Source organism: Theropithecus gelada, chromosome 1 (genome assembly GCF_003255815.1).
Source record: "Theropithecus gelada isolate Dixy chromosome 1, Tgel_1.0, whole genome shotgun sequence".
Classification (NCBI taxonomy): domain Eukaryota; kingdom Metazoa; phylum Chordata; class Mammalia; order Primates; family Cercopithecidae; genus Theropithecus; species Theropithecus gelada.
This window is the reverse complement of record NC_037668.1, coordinates 159839756-159858822: the sequence shown is the minus strand read 5'-3', so window position 1 is coordinate 159858822 and position 19067 is coordinate 159839756. Positions and strand designations below refer to the sequence as shown.

The window sequence follows — 19067 nt, the reverse complement described above, 5'->3', positions numbered from 1 at the left end:
TTTTCAACAAGGTCACATTTCCAAGCAGTATTTGGCATGTTACATCAAGTACTGAATTGGTACTAGGCAGATGGATCTAAGCAATTGATATTAGTAAGTTAACAGGTAAACAGAATAATATTTACCTTCATTTTAAAAGAAGGTATTTAACCGCATTTCTCACTTGTAAGTGGGAGGTAAACATTGGACACACACATAAAGATGAGAACAACAGACACTGGGGACTCCCAAAAGTGGGGAGAGAGAACTCCCAAAAGAGTTGAAAAACTGCCTACTGGATGCTATGTTCACTACTTGGGAGACAGGCTAAGCAGAAACCCAAGCTTTAGCATCACACAATATATCCATGTAACAAACTTGCACACGTACCCCTTGAATCGAAAATTTAAAAAATGAAAAGGTATTTAAAAAATAAACAGGTATTTAAAAAATAAAGTCTCCATTTCTGCAATCCTCTTGAGCTATCAGTATAAAACAGCGCTTTGACAAACTCACATTAAAGGCCAATAACTACCATGAATACAAGACTTAGTTCTCATTTATTTGTGATTTTGCAGGTGTTCAAACCAATGAATGAAAATCAATGATCTCTTCATATTGCTACTCCACTATTATCTTCAGAATCATAGTAATCAAAATGCTACCTGAAAATGGTAATACAAAAGGGAACTATTAATACAAGGTTTCAGAAGACTGTGTAAGTTAAAATAATTGGCATTCAAAAAACACACAACAAACCACCAAAGGGTTTGGCCCCTTTTCTCTCTCTGATATGTGGCCTCTGATCTCTTAGGGCAGTGGTTTTCAACGTCCCTGTAGCTGAATCACCCGAAAAGCTAACAGAACATATAGAAACCCAGGATTTGTATTTAAATGTAAATACAAAAGGCCTGGGTCTCTGTATCTTTACCAAGTTCTCCAGGAATGGTTTTCAAACAAGGCTAATCACAATCACCAGGGAAGCTTTGAAAACAACACAGTCCTAGGCTTCTTCCCTAGAAATTCTGATTCAGTAGGTTTGAGGTTGGGACCCAAAAATCTTTTTTTTTTTTTTTTTTTTGAGATGGAGTTTCACTCTTGTTGCCCAGGCTGGAGTGTAATGGTGCAATCTCAGCTCACTGCAACCTCTACCTCCCGGGTGCAAGCAATTCTCCTGCCTCAGCCACCCAAGTAGCTGGGATTACAGGTGCCCGCCACCAGGCTCAGCTAATTTTTTGCATTTTTAGTAGAGATGGGGTTTCAGTATGTTGGCCAGGTTGGTCTTGAACTCCTGACCTCAGGCAATCCGCCTGCCTCAGCCTCCCAAAGTGCTGGGATTACAGGCGTGAGCTGCCACATGTGGCTCAGGACCCAAAAATCTTAAAACATTAAAAAAAATTTTAACAAACTTCCCAGGTATTCCTGATGAGCCAGACTTGGGAACCACTGACTTAGCACACTTATTTCAGGTCTATCAAAGAACTTCAGGCCTCTGAGTTTACCAAGAATATCGATAACTTTGGTTAGGTTATAAGCCATCATCCTAGAGAGAATTTAACAAATTAAACAGTCTAGTAGTGATTTGATACTAAAAAGCCCTGCCCAATTTAGTACTTAAATTACCTAATGATTTTCTGTCTATCCACTTTCCTCCCCCAGGCTAGGGCCTGCATGTAATATGTTTCCTATGACTAAGTGCCTATGTGCTCACAAACTTGCCCCAGTGGAGGCTGTTAACTTCTCCCTTTTCTTCTTCCATTTAGATTCCCAAAGCTGTGAGGAGCAGACCTATTTTGAAGCATCACAGCCAACTGATGCCACTTGCAGTATTATACATTAAGACATCAACCCAGAAACCTGCAAATCGGAGACACTAGACAACCCCATCATGAGGATTAAGCTCTTTGTGGAAGAAAATGCTCTCATTGCATGAAATAGGTAGTTTAAAAATGACTTTTTTTTTTTTTTTTTTTTTGAGATGGAGTCTTGCTCTGTCACCCAGGCTGAAGTGCAGTGGCATGATCTCGGTTCACTGCAACCTCTGTCTCCCAGTCTCAAACGGTTCTCCCACCTCAGTCTCCAGAGTAGCTACAGGGATTACAGACACGTGCCATCACGCCCAGCTAATTTTTGTACTTTTAGTAGAGATGGGGTTTTGCCATGCTGGCCAGGCTGGTCTCGAACTCCTGGCCTCAAGTGATCTGTCTGTCTTGGCCTCCCCAAATGCTAGGATTACAGGCATGAACCACCATGTCCAGCCAAAAAACTTGACTATTCTTGATGCCAAGACAAGAGAAACTTAATTATGACTTTAGAAGTTTCAAAAATACAGTGACTTCTGGGTCACTTCTAATAGCCAAAAATCTGTAGATGTCCAGACCCCCTCCTTCTGCATTCCAGAATCAGATGTTTACATTCCAAGACAGAAAGAATCTGAAACAATGGCCCACAAGAAATTTGGGGAATGACATTTGATCTCATTTTCCTCTCAATTGGAGGTCATGATATCAATGAATATCAAATGGAAAAATAAGCTCAAAAGTAGGTGAGAATCATCTCTTGAACGCAGGTGCTGATTTCTAATCCTTCTCACAAAATTCCGAATCACAAATCGAGGGCTGATGAGATGATCTTACACAGAAGGCACTAACTGGCACTAACATGAGCCAGCAACACGTCAAAGGCTAATCCAGGAGATGCAGAAATGCACACAGGTCCCAGGTGTCTTTTCTAAGTGACAATGGGCCTCCTTACTGGACAGTAGTCAGGAGACAATTCAAATGTACTTAAAACTGTCAGGTGGAAAACCAAAGGGAAGAGACTTAAAAGACCTCCCAGAACTGGGATGGAAAACAAGCCAAACACTACTAGCAGCAGGACCAGCTGGAGGACTTGGTTTGTAGATTGATGTAGTCCCCTTGGGTGGACAAAGACATGATATCTTCTCTGGAATTTCTCATCATCTTTTCAATGAGGACTCTAAAAAACAAAAAATAAGCCTGAGAAGCTTATTTTGGAGGAAAAGCAGAAATGGCAGATGTAGTCTGGTTTATCATCAGAGACTATTTGGTAAAGCCAGAAGGTTTAAACGCCCCTTTGTCCCCAGTTATCTCAGGAGAGAAGACAGTATCCCTGACCTTTAGGGGCTGGCATTCCAGCGGCTCAGTCTGTCACTGTCGGCTCAGAAACAAGAAAAGAGGGTCCACAGGGCCACGGTGGAAGATGGATACCTCTGCATGCCTATCAGCATGAGCTACTTACCTCATAGCCTCATTAATATTTTTGTTCTCCTTGACTGATGTTTCTGTCCAACCTGTGAAACCATTCTCTTTACTGAAACGGTCAATCTGGTCCCGGCTCACTGCCCAAGGGGACAGATCACACTGGCAAAGAGAAAAAATAAAAGGCAATATCATAAACTTCCTGGGAATAAGAATATGGCTCAGATACTGTGGATTTTAAATATTTTTCCACCAATGGATAAGAACACCAGCATCGGAAATCTACAGTCGACATTCTTCCCAAAGAAAGTCTCACCCTTGGCCGGGCGCAGTGGCTCACGCCTGTAATCGCAGCACTTTGGGAGGCTGAGGCGGGCAGATCACGAGGTCAGGAGATTGAGACCATCCTGGCTACCACAATGAAATTCCGTCTCTACTAAAAATACAAAAAATTAGCCAGGTGTGGTGGCGGGCACCTGTAGTCCCAGCTACTCGGGTGGCTGAGGCAGGAGAATGGCGTAAACCCGGGAGGTGGAGCTCGCAGTGAGCCGAGATCGCACCACTGCACTCCAGCCTGGACAACAGAGTGAGACTCCGTCTTGGGGAAAAAAAAAAAAAAAAAAAAGAAAGTCTCACCCTCAACATCCTTTGAAAGGAGGTAGAGATGATTCTGTCAACTTAAGAAGGGGAAATTGATGCCCAGAATCAGAGACTTTACTTCCTTTCTAACCACAGACAGAGGCTAGGGATCATTTTCTTTCTTTTTTTTTTTTTTGAGACAGAGTCTCGCACTGTCACCCAGGCTGGAGTGCAGTGGCACGATCTCGGCTCAGTGCAAGCTCCGCCTCCTAGTTTCACGCCATTCTCCTGCCTCAGCCTCCCGAGTAGCTGGGACTACAGGTGCCCGCCACAACGCCCAGCTAAATTTTTGTATTTTTAGTAGAGATGGGGTTTCACCATGTTAGCCAGGATGGTCTCAATCTCCTGACCTTGCGATCCACCCACCTCGGCCTCCCAAAGTGCTGGGATTACAGGTGTGAGCCACGGCGCCCGGCAGGCTAGGGACCATTTTCTGAGATTGGCCACATACCTTGTTGGCCAAGAGCAGGCAGGGCACCAGCTCTCCATTGGGTAGTGTGAGCTTGCTGTCTAGGTCCTGTTTCCACCTCTGGCTGTTGCTGAAGGTAGTGGCATTGGTAACGTCAAACATAATAACACAGGCAGAGGCATCCCGATAATACAGTCGTGTCATAGAGGTGAAGCGCTCCTGCCCTGGGGAGAAAAGGGAGTTCTCAAGAAGGTGACCCAAGAGCCAGCCTCCGCATCCTCTCTAACACCTCAGCCTCTCCCCATTCCTTGTGGAGGGGGGCAGTAAGCATATGTGGCAGAGGGAGTCACTCACTTTCCCCCCTGACTCTTGGTTTTCTATCTATCCCGTAAAGGGATAATGAAGCCTGATTATTTCCAAGGCAGATTCTGCACCCCGATTGCTCCAGTCCATATCCCTGCTCTGCTGCATACTATTTGACTTCGGGCAAATTAAGCTCTCAGTGCTTCAGATTTCTCATTTCTAAAGTAAAGATAAAAGCAGTAACTTTTTTTTTTTTTTTTTTAAAAAGAGTTTCACTCCTGTTGCCCAGACTGGAGTGCAATGGTGCCATCTAGGCTCACTGCAACCTTCGCCTCCCAGGTTCAAGTGAATCTCCAAAAGCAGTAGCTTTTATGATAGGGTTGGTGTGAGGATTAACGAGTCAGTGAATTTAAAATGCTTAGAAGAACGCTTGGCACATAATAAGGATTCACTATTTTTACTGTATCTATTTTCTGGGGATCTTGTTTTTCACCAAGGTCAGCCTTAAACCTAGAAAAAGTACCCTCCCCTGCTGTGGGAGTATGCGCTATAGTCTGGACAATCCACCACCTTGCCAGCCCCTCCATCCACATAGAGACTACTCTAGATCTATTCAGGGCACAACATCTACAAAAGCTCTGCACCTATTCAGCTCGTGTGTCCTCAGAGCAGCTCAATCATTCCAGCTTCAGAAAAAAAATTTCTGGCTTTGCTGCCCCATTTTTTTTTTCTCAGAGTTTCCTGGTTAAATCAAAATTTCTTCCCTCGTTCCTATCCAGCCCTCCCACTTTACCTGCAATATCCCACAGCTGAAGTCGCACTATCTCGGAGTCAGACCACTGGAGAACCTTCAGAGCAAAATCCACTGAAAATATATGTACATTATACCTTAATAAAATTTCACTGTAAAAAATGAATAGGGATAAACTCAAATCAAATAGGCAGTGACAACCCGATGGACACACAACTCGAATCCCATGTTTATCTTTAAGCCCTCAATTCACTGAGATGAGTCCACACGTGTGTATTAAGTGTGAGATGGATGGTTCATACTCACTCTCCAAAGGGGTTTCCAGCTTTTACTCTCCTGTCAAGCTCATCTGTTTGCTACTACTTGTCTCCAAGACTGGGGGTGGGAGTAACTATGAAAACAACTCTCATTCTCAGGTTAAACAGTTTCTGGCCGGGCGCGGTGGCTCACGCCTGTAATCCCAGCACTTTGGGAGGCCGAGGCGGGCGGATCACAGGGTCAGGAGATCGAGACCACGGTGAAACCCCGTCTCTACTAAAAATACAAAAAATTAGCCGGGCGCGGTTGTGGGCGCCTGTAGTCCCAGCTACTCGGGAGGCTGAGGCAGGAGAATGGCGGGAACCCGGGAGGCGGAGCTTGCAGTGAGCTGAGATCGCGCCACTGCACTCCAGCCTGGGCGACAGAGCGAGACTCCGTCTCAAAAAAAAAAAAACAGTTTCTGGGAGATTTAGGGGGTTTTCTCAGGGAAGGGGTGATCAGGGAGAAGGGGGAAATGAGACAAGTGTGGTTGTTTCTGTATCTTCCACATTCAATTTCACTGCTGGTTTCTAATCAAATTGTATTATGAAAACAACACACCCTGGGGAACTCTACATCCACCATAAGGTTGCAGGTATTATCTTGGGCAAGAATGGAATAAACGGAAAAGCTCCCAGAGGAGTCCCAAGAAGACACTGTGTGGATGTTGCTGAAGAGTCTTGCTGGAATCTACCACAAAGTCTGCAGATGCTGAGACTCCTTAAGGCTAAGTATTCCATGGGGAAAAGCTTTTGGCTAAGGAGAGAAACACAGTAATTTCTGAGGTTTGGAAATATTATCTTTCACATCTGTAACAGGAATCAAAACTAAGGGAAATTTAGACTAAACACTGAAAAAAAAAATTAGCCAGAGTCAATTATATTCTTTGCTAAAGGAAAACTACAGCAATTGTTAAAAATTAACTATTAATAGAAGGCCAATTTTAATCCAAATCCGTGAAATAGGGACCCTTATATTATTTAGGAGTGGAAGGGCAGAGAGGTCAGGATAGTGTGTCTGAAACTTTGAACCTTTAATTTTGCCAGACTTAAATGTTTTGTTCCTTTGTTTTTGAGACAGGGTCTCACTCTGTTGCCCAGGCTACAGTGCAGTGAGTGGTGCGAACGGGGCTTACTGAAGCTTCGACCTCCTGAGTTCAAGCAATCCTCTAGTCTGAGTTTCCGGAGTAGCTGCAACCACGGCTACTTTTTTCTTTAATTTTTGTAGAGGTGGGGTCTTGCCATGTTTCCAATGGCTGCTCTCGAACTCCTGGGCTCAAGCAATCCTCCTGCCTCAGCCTCCTAAAGTGCTGGGACTGCAAGTATGAACCACTGCACTGGGCCCTACTGGGGGTTCTTAAGGAGAATGTTTTAATTGCAATGTGAATGCTTAATTTCTTTTTAAACTTCCATATGAACAGGAGCACACATTTTCACTTTTTCCATTGGTACGTTTTTCTCCCCTTAAAACAAGTTCTTTTAAGAGAGAAAATTTTAAGTTACTCTCCCCCATCACCAGCTCTTCCTAAATACCTTCTAATTAACAATAAGGCATTTCTACCTCTGAAAAAATAGTTGAGTAAAAAGGCCATACCCGGGAAAGAAAGGAATGAACTCAGTGCTCTCTTCCTCCCTACCTTCTTCAGTTTGAGGAAAAAGTGGTGGGAAGATAGGTCAGAGAAGTGGTATATTTCACATTCTTCGAAGAATTCCTTGGTTACTTTTATTTAAGCAATCAACGGACAAAAACACAGCTCATCAGCCCTCATGGGCATCTGACTGCGTAGCCAAGGGGCTCGTTTGGGGATTTTGTGTCTTCCATCCCACCCACAGCCCCACAACAAAGCTAGAGTCCTTCAGACCAGTTCCGCTTCCTGCGTTCTCCCACTGAAGCCAGGTTAAACACCTTGCGGTTCCTTCCTCAACAGAGGTGCAGAACTACAGCCCCAGCCGGCACCTAACCAGGAGGCCCCCAGAGGATCTCAGCTGCTTCTGCTGATTGGAGAGATGCCAGACAGCTGAAAGGCTGGAAACTTGAGTTCACAGTGCGCCTGCAATAAACAGCAATTGCTTATCCTCATCCTCCCTCCCCTATTTCTCATCTTCACGCCTTTGTTCTTACCTTTCTCCTGGAAGTGGGGTCAGGTTGGGAAAAATCTAACTGGGGAAACTCAAGAGAGGCGTGTAAACGAAACACCCGGCAATTACACCATCTAGGTTCCCAGACAGTACTTCCTGACCCGAAGAAGGACCCAACAATCGACAGCAAATCCCGATCCCACTTGGGTTCCCAGACAGTACTTCCTGACCCGAAGAAGGACCCAACAACCGACAGCAAATCCGGATCCCACTTGGGTCCCCGGCTCGAGTCCGCGGTCGAGGCCTCCTCCTCCCCCTCCCCCGAAAGACGTCTCACCTCCCACCGTGGACTTGTAGTGTTTGCTGAAGCTGTCCTGGGAATATCGCTGCACCAGCGACGTCTTGCCCACTGCGGCGTCCCCCACCACCAGAACTTTGAACAGGTGGTCGCGGCTGCCCATGGCTAGCGGGGCGTGCGTTTTAGGGAGGCGGGAAGTGGGGGAGTCGCTTGTTTTAACCCCTTTGGCTCCGGACCCTCTTCAAACTGAAGTGAGGCATTCCCACCCACCGCCTGTGTGGGCTGCTCTGACGAGAAAGCAAAAAAGGAAACTTTGCACTCAACCTATACGTGCTTCCTCCCCCGGCGGCCGCAACCTGGGTGGGGCGCAGGGCGCAAGCTCCGAGCCCCCGGCTGTTCGCACCTTCCCCACCCCCTCCTGGCCTGACTGCCGAGAAACGGGACCAGGCGCCTCGGAACCTCCCCACCAGGACTTTCCCGGAGCGGCTCCGAGTCAGTGACTGAATCCCAGTCAGCTCATTACACCACTGGGGCCAGATGATGAGGACCCTCCCCTTGCAGCACATACCAAATTGTCAGGAAGGAGCAGCCGGTACCTTTCTATTCCCTAGACGTCGTCCCGCGCCTCTCTCTAGCCTTCCTCCGCCAGCGTCACGTGCAGGGTTGCCTGGAGCACTACATTCCCCAGCTTTCCTCGCGGTAAAGAGAACCAGCCGAGTGCGGAGGCTCTCCCGCGAAGCCTCCTGGGAAATGTAGTGTATTCTTTTTTTCGTTTTAAGCCAACCTACACAAAGTTTCAAGGCTTCAAAACTCTTTCAACAGTTCGGAATCTTATTCTGAAACAATTCTGGGTCAGTTAAGATCCCTTAAGAGGAGATTTGTGCAACGTGATCTCACTGGCCTGAATCCATCCCCAGATAGTCTTCTCCTGTCTTTAAAGGTTTAATGGAGTTAAGATTAAAACTTATTTCGTTAGTAAAAGTCCAAGCCTCATCCATAATGCTCCAAGTGAAGTCCATTTCCTATTCCTTCAAATAGATAGACAAGCCCAGGACTTTGTGAAATGACTCATATTTTCTGTATGAACTTGCCCAATACCAGGCAAGTTCAGGAAAACTTGACCCAAGAGACCATTCTTTGGAAAAAACATATGCCAAAAGTTACAGCATTTAATATCCAGCAATAACAATAAAGATAGACAGAAAACAAGAGACAGTTCCCCATTCATACTTCTGCAATGCCTATTCTAACCATACTACTCATGTATCACTTGAGGTAGAGGCTAATTGAAATACACTGGGAATCCTTCTCGATTCGTTGTGGCTGTTGTTAATAGATAATCATAAAACTAGTGTTTGGCAAATAATTTTAATTTCTCAGCCTGAAACTTTACTGACCTGCCTGTCACTTAGGTAGGAGTTGGCAGGACATGAGCTCAATGGCAAGCAAAGACAGCTCCATTTTCTAGACTTTTTCTAGAAACAGAGGAAGAGAACCAGCAGGGCCATGGGAAAACAGCCCAGGACCAGACACTATGAAATCTTGCCTAGGTCTCTTGATAGAGAGGCTATCACTTATGTTTTGTGGGGAAAGAACATCAGCGTGGTTCACAATATATTTTGCCCAGAATGTTTGTTACTCAGGTAGAGGAGGTTAGGCCAGGCTACTCATCTTTAAGGATCCAATTTTCTCTGTTCCTATTCGTTTTGACATATTTGACCACTCCTTGACATTTGTTTCCCTTATGCCTTCTATGACACTGCTCTTTCTTTGTCATCCCCCTACTTCTCCGATGATTATCCTTTTCTTTCAGGTTTCTCGCCATCCCATTTCCCTCTAAGTATTTCCTAAAGCTCGATTCTTGGTCTTTGAGTCATTCTATAAACTCTTCAATGAATTGTCCTTGGTGTCAAAGATCTGTCTTCACTTTATTGTTCTTTATCTCTGATCAGTGATACTCAGCTGCCCAAAAGGTGCCTCCACTTGGATGTCCTGCCACATCCTTCCTCTTACTACATTGCCACAAAAATAGCTCCTTTTCTCAGCTTCCCTATTTCTGTCACTGGTCTCATTATTTCTTCCCTCCATGTAGACTTCAAATTCTGAGAATTATTATTTCCTTTACACATGTCCCTTTATACCTATTTATTTATTTGAGATGGAGTCTCACTCTGTTGCCCAGTCTGGAGTGCAGTGGCATTATCTTGGCTCACTGCAACCTCTGCTTCCTGGGCTCAAGTGATTCTTGTGCCTCAGCCTCCTGCATAGCTGGGACTACAGGTACGTACCACCAAGCCTGGCTAATTTTTGTATTTCTTGTAGAGACAGGGTTTTATCATGTTGGCCAGGCTGGTCTTGAACTCCTGACCTCAAGTAATCTGCCCACCTCAGTCTCCCAAAGTGCTGGGATTACAGGCGTGAGCCACAGCACCTGGCCTATACCCTTTAAAAAAAAGTCAGTTACCATGTCTGATTGATTGTTTCTTCAGTAAGTGGTTTCTCCCACTCATCCTCTCTGCTTCATATCCAGTAACACTTTCTTTTTTTTTTTTTTCTCTAACTTTTATTTTAGGTTCAAGGGGTACATGTGCAGGTTTGTTACACGAGTAAGCTGCATGTTGCGCGAGTTGGCATATAGATAATTTTGTCACCCAGGTAATCAACAAATAACACTTTCCTAGTTCAGGCTTTCACCATCTCACACCTGCATTATCGCAGTAACCTGTTCATTGGTTTCCCTGAGTTTATTTTCTTTTTAAGTCACCCTCTACAACTGGACAGGATGGTTTTCCTAAAACACCATTGTTTGTTCTTCCTTATCTACCAACTATCTTTCAACAAAAGGCCAACCTCCCTGAAGCTGGTGTCCAAAGCTTTCTATGCACCTGCTCCAGCCTACCTAACCAATTTTATCTCACCCGACTTCAAATGGGAGTTTCCTCTCTCCAACAAGGTGAGGTTCCTTATGCTCTTTTAAAGCCCAATGTCATTTTTGGTTTTCTATTTTTGTCCAGGATGCATCACTTTCAGAATACTCTTCAGGTTTCTAAATCTTACTTAAATATCTTCTAATATACCTTTCGGCTGGGCGCTGTGGCTCATGCCTGTAATCCCAGCACTTTGGGAGGCTAAGGCAGGGGGATCACTTGAAGTCAGGAGTTCAAGACCAACCTGGCCAACATGGTGAAACCCCATCTCTACTAAAAATACAATACAATAAAATAAAATAGCTAAATCTTACTTAAATATTATTAAGAAAATCAAAAGGAAGAGAAACTATATTATTCACTACGTGGGAGTAGATTGTCATAAAGGTCACTGTAAGTTCTAAAATTTTAGTGTTCATAAGAGTCATCTACCTTGGGTACTTGTTAAATACCGACATTTTGATTCTGTAGGGCTAGGGGAGGACCCAGGTGAATCTGCATTTTTAACAAGTACCTATGTGATTGCTAGGCCAGATTCCACTTTGAGAAATGGTATTTTGAGAAATGGTGCTTCAAGGCCTGACTTAAATATCTACTTATTTATAAACATTTCCCTTATTATTACAGCCTTTATTGGTCACCTGTAGCATTTATACGGAGTCTTGCTCTTGTCACCCAGGCTGGAGTGCAATGGTGCAAGTTTGGTTCACCGTGACTTCTGCCTCCCGGGTTCAAGTGATTCTCCTGCCTCAGCCTCCCAGGTAACTGGGATTACAGGCATGTGCCACTACGCCTGGCTAAGTTTTGTATTTTTAGTAGAGACAGGGTTTTACCATGTTGGCCAGGCTGGTCTCAAACTCCTGATCTTGTGATCCACCCGCCTTGGCCTCCCAAAGTGCTGGGATTACAGGTGTGAGCCACCGTGCCTGGCCTGTAGCATTTATATTATATTTGCACTTTGGTCACTTAACTATGTGACCAATTTATAATTATTTAACTTATATAAGCAGCCAGCATGTCTAGTCTAGAAGAAAACAGAAAAAAAGTAAATTTTTCCTTCAAAATTTTGACTTTGCTCCTGATCATCTGTGAAAGGAACTACTCTTAGCTTTCAGAATCAGAAAGGTGGGGAGTTAAGATTTAAGAGGGAAGATTAGCAAATCCCTGAAAGTCACACTTCTCAAAGTAGTAATCATTTCTTTGATGAGGATGAGAGGAGTATTTCTTTTTTTCCCTTTCTTTTCTTCTCTTCTCTTCTTATTTTCTTGAGACACAGTCTCGCTCTGCTGCCCAGGCTGGAGTTCAGTGGCGCAATCTCGGCTCACTGCAACCTCCACTTCCTGGGTTTAAGCGATTCTCCTGCCTCAGCCTCCCGAGTAGCTTGGATTACAGGTGGCTGCCACCATGCCCAGCTAATTTTTTTTTGTATTTTTAGTAGAGATGGGGTTTCACCATGTTGGCCAGGCTGGTCTTGAACTCCTGACTTTAAGTGATCCCCCTGCCTTAGCCTCCTGAAGTGCTGGGATTACAGGCATGAGCCACAGCGCCCAGCTGAAAGGTGTATTTCCTTTTTTTCTTTTCTTTCTTTTTTTTTTTTGAGACAGAGTTTCATTCTTTTTGCCCAAGCTGGAGTGCAATGGCGCGATCTCGGCTCACCGCAACCTCCGCCTCCTGGGTTCAAGCGATTCTCCTGCCTCAGCCTCCCGTGTAGCTGGGATTACAGGCATGCGCCACCACCCCGGCTAATTTTGTATTTTTAGTAGAGACGGGGTTTCTCCATGTTGGTCAGGCTGGTCTTGAACTCCCGACCTCAGGTGATCCACCTGCCTCGGCCTCCCAAAGTGCTGGGATTACAAGCGTGAGCCACCGTGCCCGGCCTCGAAAGGTGTATTTCTTCAACACTAAATTGCAGTTCTGATCGCAGTTTTAAAGACAGATGGTTATAAATAAGAGAAAGAGAACACGCATTCAAGGTGCCAGACAATTGATTTGCACATATAGTAGGCCCTTGAACCACTTAGGGGTTACGAGCGCCTACCTACCCTCCAGTCAAAAATTCGTATGTCACTTTTCTCTCCCCGAGAACTTAACTACTAATAGCCTACTGTTGACTGGGAGTCTTACCAATAACATAAACAGCCGATTAACACATATTTTATATGTTATATGTATCATATACTATATTCTTACAATAAAGTAAGTTAGAGAAAAGAAAATATGTTAAGAAAATCATAAGGAAGAGAAAATATATTTACTATTCATTAAGTGGAAGCGGTTCATCATAAAGGTCTTTACCCTTGGCATTTTCATGTTGAATAGACCAAGGAGGAGGGGAAGAAAGGGGAGGGTTTGGTCTTGCTGTCTCAGGGGTGGCAGAAGAGGAAGAAAAGCCCTGTGTAAGCGGATCTGTGCAGTTCCAACCCATGTTGTTCAAGGGTCAACTGGTATATGTTTGGAACATATAGTTTGGAAGCTGGGGAAAGGGGTCAGCCTTGCTCTGTTACTATCACACTTCCTGTATGTGTCTGCCTCTCTCTTTTGTACTTTTTACTTTCCACTTTTTATTTTGAAAAATTTCAAACCCATAGAAAAGTTAAGAGTACAATGCATACTAATATGTCCTTAATCGGGATTTACCAGTTACTAACATTTTGCCATATCTGCTTTGTCTCTTTGTGTGTGTGTTGAACTGTTTGAAAGTAAGTAGCAGACACTTCAAAGACACTTCAAGCTTAAATACTTCAACATACAGCTCCTAATAACAAAATTATCCCACAAAGCCAAAATACCAATTTTTTTTTTTTTTTTTTTGACAGAGTCTCATTCTGACATCCAGGCTGGAGTGTAGTGGCACAATCTTGGCTCACTGCAACCTCTGCCTCCCGGGTTCAAGTAATTCTTCTGCCTCAGTCTCCCAAGCAGCTAGGACTACAGATGCATGCTACCTCACGGAGCTAATTTTTTGTATTTTTAATAGAGACAGGGTTTGCCATGTTGGCCAGGCTGGTCTCACATTCCTGGCCTCAAGTGATTTGCCTGCCTTGGCCTCCCAAAGTGCTGGGATTACAGGAGTGAGCCACCTCGCCCAGCCCAAAATACCATTGTCACACCTAACGAAAATTAACCTTAATCCAATAATATCATGTAATAAACAGTTTACATTTACATCCCTCTATAGTTCCCCAATATTTTTTTCTCATTTTCTCCTCACCTCTCATCCAGAATACAATGAAGTTTCACGCATGGAATTTGGTTATTCTATTTCTTTAGTCTCTTTCAATCTTAGGAGCATGCTGTGTCCAATACAGGAGGCAGTAGCCATGTGTGGTTATTTACATTTAAATTATACAAAATTAGCTGGGCTTGGTGGCTCCTGCCTGCAATCTCAGCTACTCAGGAGGCTGAGGCAGGAGGATGGCTTGAGGTTAGGAGTTTGAGACCAGTCTGGGCAACGTAGCAAAATCTCATCTCTAAAAAAAATTTTTAAAGTAATTAAAATAAATAAATTTAGACACCTAATCTCTATTAGGATTCCTGACTTTCCAGGTACTTTCTGATCATCTGCCTTCCCATGTGGCTTGCTTCCAGGAGTGAATGTGCTGGTCAGGCTGACGTGTCCATCCAGTCCACTGACCAGCTGGCATCTGGTCTTATGCACGGGCCTCTGGGGCTGTGTGGCTCTGTCAGCCTTCTTGAGTGGGATGATGTCTGAATGGGACATCATCAGTTGCCTAGTCACACTTCAAGTGCTTAGTAGCCATATTTGGCTAGCAGTTACTATATTGAACAACACAGACATAAACTAGTTCCATCATCACAGAAAGGCCTATTGGACAGTACTATCTATATTAATCCCTTGCCTTTTTTTTTTTTTTTAAACTTTCTATAACATTGACTTTCTTTTTAGAGTCCATGCCAGTTGCCTTATAGAAAGTCTCATATCCTGGATTGTCTGTTTGTTTCCTCAAGATTAGATTTAAGAAACATTTTGGGCAAGAGCCCCACACAGAGGATATGGTGAGCATCTTAGTATGTTGCTGATGTCAGGTAGCTATTGGTGATGCCTACACTATGAATTCAATGAACACTTGTTGAAGAAATGATCTGGTGCCAGGCAATCTCCTAAGGACTTTGGAGCTTGACTTCAAATAGGAGAGAGACAGCTTATATAATCTCCAGAGCCTCCACCATTGTCCTAGGAGCAGAGTGGAAAAATGCTTTGTAACATGAAAGGAAGACTGCAGTGTCACAGCAAATGGCCCAGCAGCAGCATGGAGGACAGGGACAGACCCAGAGAAGGGTGAGGCCAAGAGGTTACAGCTGTTCCTCAGCCCCAACCTCCAGACTCACTTTGATGATCATAACTTTTTGGCGATTGCTTTGGGGAGGGGCAGGCAGCTTGGTGAAATGCCTGTGACCCAGCTGAGCATTCAGCCGGAAGACTTTGCAGCAAGGTGCCCAAGGAAACCCTCGGGACAGAGAGGCTGGCAAGTTCAAAGGGCAGCCTGCCAATCATTCCTCTGCTGGCCCGTGCCAAGGGTCTAGGCCAGTTCTGGGCCTGGGAGTATCTAGGGAAAACATCAAAATATAGTTTTCACTGCCTTGGTTGCCACATTTACCTCGTTCTGTGGCCACCCTCCTTTCACCCCAAATAAAGGCCAGGGAAAGAAGACAGGAAAAAAGTGAAAACTAAAGAGAAAATTTTGCTTTAAAGAACTGATTGTGTGGTTCCCAACTGTCAATATGGCATAGGAAAGTCTCATCTGTGAAACAAAATAAAGTTCCCTTCCAACACGGACATGACTGTTCTAATTTCCTGTGTTATTTCAACTCTCTAGGAGGTGAGGAAAGCAGAAATTATTGCACCCATAGGCCATCCTTAGTTACCCACTGATAACCTGCCTCTCCTTGCAAAGAATTTGAAAGTAGCATTGTCCTCCCACCCCTCTCAGAGATAAACTGTGAAATCCACATGTAACGAGAGGTGCCCAGGCAGGAGGTGACACTGACAGAAGGTATAAACATACCTAAAGAAGGAATGCACTGATCCAGAGAAAGGTCTCAGAGGCAAAGAAAGGAGACTCTGCAAGAATTCTGGCTTCACTTCTTTGGGCTGTCTGGCAGAGGGACCAGAGTCTTATGAGAATATCTGGCCCTCTGTCAGGTATCCCTATTGTGCGGACTCATGCAGCCAAATATAACAAGGCCTGGTGCCTGCTGGACTTTTGAGTTTTAAAACTAACTTCTCTATTAGGATTCCTGACTTTCCAGGTACTTTCTGATCATCTGCCTTCCCATGTGGCTGGCTTCCAGGAGTGAATGTGCTAGTCAGGCTGATGTGTCTGTCCAGTCCACTGACCAACTGGTATCTGGTCTTATGCATGGGCCTCTGGGGCTGTTTGGGTCTGTCAGCCTTCCTGAGTGGGATGATGTCTGAATGGGACTCGGTTTCTGAGCCTCTGAGGTTGAGGCTGGGCTCAGGGTCACAGTTGGCTTAGCTTAGCTGGGTCATAGCCAGTGGAAACCTAGCTGTGAAACGGGCTGGTCCTCCTCACTGCTCAGCGTTGTCCAGCTTCAGCTGCACCCATGTCACAGATGGATAAAACCCAGCACTGGCTGAGCGTGGTGGCTCACACCTGTAATCCCAACACTTTGGGAGGCCAAGGCAGGTAGATCGCCTGAGGTTGGGAGTTCGAGACCAACGTGACCAACATGGAGAAACCCTGTCTCTACTAAAAATACAAAAAAATTAGCCAGGCGTGGTGGCACATGCCTGTAATCCCAGCTACTCAGGAGGCTGAGGCAGGAGAATCGCTTGAACTTGGAAGGTGGAGGTTGCGGTAAGCTGAGATCACGCCATTGCACTCCAGCCTGGGTGACAGAGCAAGACTCCGTCTCAAAAAAAAAACAAAAACTAAAACAAAAAAACCCACAAAAAAACCCAGCATCGCTCCAGGGCTATCCACTTCTTCATTCACCAGTTCCTTCATATTATCACTACCACTAATTTAACCCACATTTTATCATCATCATCATAAAAGCTTCTGTTTATCGAATCTTCTGTGTGCCTAGCAACCCCACAGAGAGGGCATTATTGTTCCATTTTGGGGACCAAAAGAGGCTAATTATGGCCACAAGCTGAGAGAGCTGGGATCCAAATCTATTACTATGTCTGTCTACCTCTCATTACAACTATGTTAAAAAATTAAGCTGGGTGTGGGGACGAGGGAGCCTTCCCAGAAGAGTACAGCATCCTCAGTGTGTTTTCTGAGTTTCCTCATTCCAAAGGTGGAAAACAGGACCCCTACTTACTGAAGAAAAAAAAAAGAAAAAAAGAATCTGCCCTGATTGGCGAAGGTAGCCTGGCAATTGTGTCTGGTTGGAGAAGCAGGAGAAATTCTAGGTAAGCCCTGGGTCATCCCAGAGGATTCTGGCAACCAGCTTTGACCCTGCTACAGAAAAAAGATAACGTAGATGTTAAGCTAAGCGAGAGATATAGAATGTAGAAGCATGAGTAGAAGCATCAGTGGGTACATGATGGACTATTCTGGCTCCACAGGATGGGAGTTATGAGGGCGAGAGATCAGTGGTCTTGTTTTTGGCTTGGAAGTGAGTCCCCCAAGAGTACTTCCGGCCATGGTGACATCTTCCCCCGCTACCTTCTTGAGCCTGTATTGAAGGGTGGTTTGGTGTGTGGTCTGCCAATCGGGAGACTGTAGTTAATATTCCATCTTTGACACGTGGGGCAGGTCTTAAAGTTAACCTCTTAAAGCTTTAGTCTCTGTTTCCATGGATTTCGAATTCCTAAAAACCACATACTTTATTTCTGACTAATTTGTGAAGTAGTTAACAATTTAGGTAGTATGATTGAAAGTTATGTGCATGACAGTCTGTGGCAGAGCAAAAGACAGATAAACATGTAGATATCCCAAGAAGGCTGCAATTTGGGGCTCTTCTAATATAATGTTCTCTATACAATTGTTCAACATTTCTTTCATTTAATATTTGAATATAATAAAAAATATTTATGTTCAAAACAAGGACTGTATATCATATAAATATGACTGAATAGGATATAACATTTAAACTTATTTGGACGTGTTTTTCATTTAACTTAAAAAAATCACCAATGACTAGATAATATTAGTCATTCATACTTAACTAAACGTAAATATGGTCGTAAAGTCTTTGAAATTATGTTTAAACATTCTTTTTTGGTTGGCCAAGCTGTCTTCACTTTTCTGCAATTTCTTTTTTTTTCTTGAGTTATTGAGACTTTTGTTTTTTTGAAAAGAGAGTCTCACCAAATTGCCCAGGTTAGACTTGAACTCCTGAGCTCAACTGATCCTCCTGCCTCAGCCTCCTGGGTAGCTGGGACTATAGACTCATACCACCATGCCTGGCTCTAGAATTTGTTTTTTTTGTTTTTAATCATTCAAGCCAGACATTTTCATGGGTGCCATATTAAAATATTTCATTTTTAGATAATGTAATACAAATACAGTACAGTAAACAGCATTATACTATGCATTATTTGGTTTCTGAAGTTTAGCTAAAGGAGACAACTAAGTTCAGGAGACTGTCAGCTGACTGACCTCTGAATTGGTAGTGTTGCCTGTAATTATGTTACAAAAATACCATCAGAGATAGGCTGGCGCCTGGGAGGCATGACTTTAAATGTCCATTGGAAGATACTATTTCAGTAAAAAATTAACATTTTGCAGTCATGTATAGTGTCTCATATGCAAAACTGAGATAACAGGCACCCATTTTTCTGATCATTTTAGTGATGTTTTATGTTCCTTATAAAGGGGCACCATGGCCAGCCATTTCATCTGGCTCCAGGCATAGAAGGCAGGCACTGGGCTAAGAAACCTGGGTGTGAATATATGACCTTGGGCAAGACCTTTAACTTTTCTCTGAGCCTCAGTTTTTCTCTTGTAAAATTGCAGTAATATCTATCTCATAGCGTTATTAGAGATAATATTGATGTTACAAATGAGTCTATCATTTAAAAGTATATATATAGTATACTATATAGTGAAACACTATATAAATAATAATTAACAAGCAATTATCCTCTTTCCATTAACCTTTAATAGCCTTATTAACATTGCTTTGAAGAGTTAGTACTGGAGCACAGGCTGTGATAAAAGGCAGATTTT

At 43.9% G+C, this 19067-nt stretch overlaps 1 protein-coding gene across 11 annotated transcripts; it reads right to left on the bottom strand.

Annotated features, from left to right (window-relative positions):
* Positions 1-520: 520 nt before the first annotated feature.
* Positions 521-8652, bottom strand: RAB29 (RAB29, member RAS oncogene family). 11 transcript variants are annotated; one of them, XM_025358400.1, is made up of 6 exons: positions 8443-8652; positions 8015-8257; positions 5345-5416; positions 4291-4472; positions 3241-3362; positions 521-2958 (listed from the first exon to the last, which is right to left on the bottom strand). In XM_025358400.1, the coding sequence occupies exons 2-6, from the start codon at positions 8136-8138 to the stop codon at positions 2847-2849; spliced, it is 612 nt and encodes a 203-aa protein (XP_025214185.1). In that variant the 5' UTR covers positions 8139-8257; positions 8443-8652; the 3' UTR covers positions 521-2846. The 11 variants fall into 11 exon arrangements, with proteins under 11 accessions (XP_025214185.1, XP_025214160.1, XP_025214168.1 ...); XM_025358375.1 differs by having other exon boundaries at positions 8544-8652; XM_025358383.1 differs by having other exon boundaries at positions 8015-8262; positions 8544-8645.
* Positions 8653-19067: the final 10415 nt, after the last annotated feature.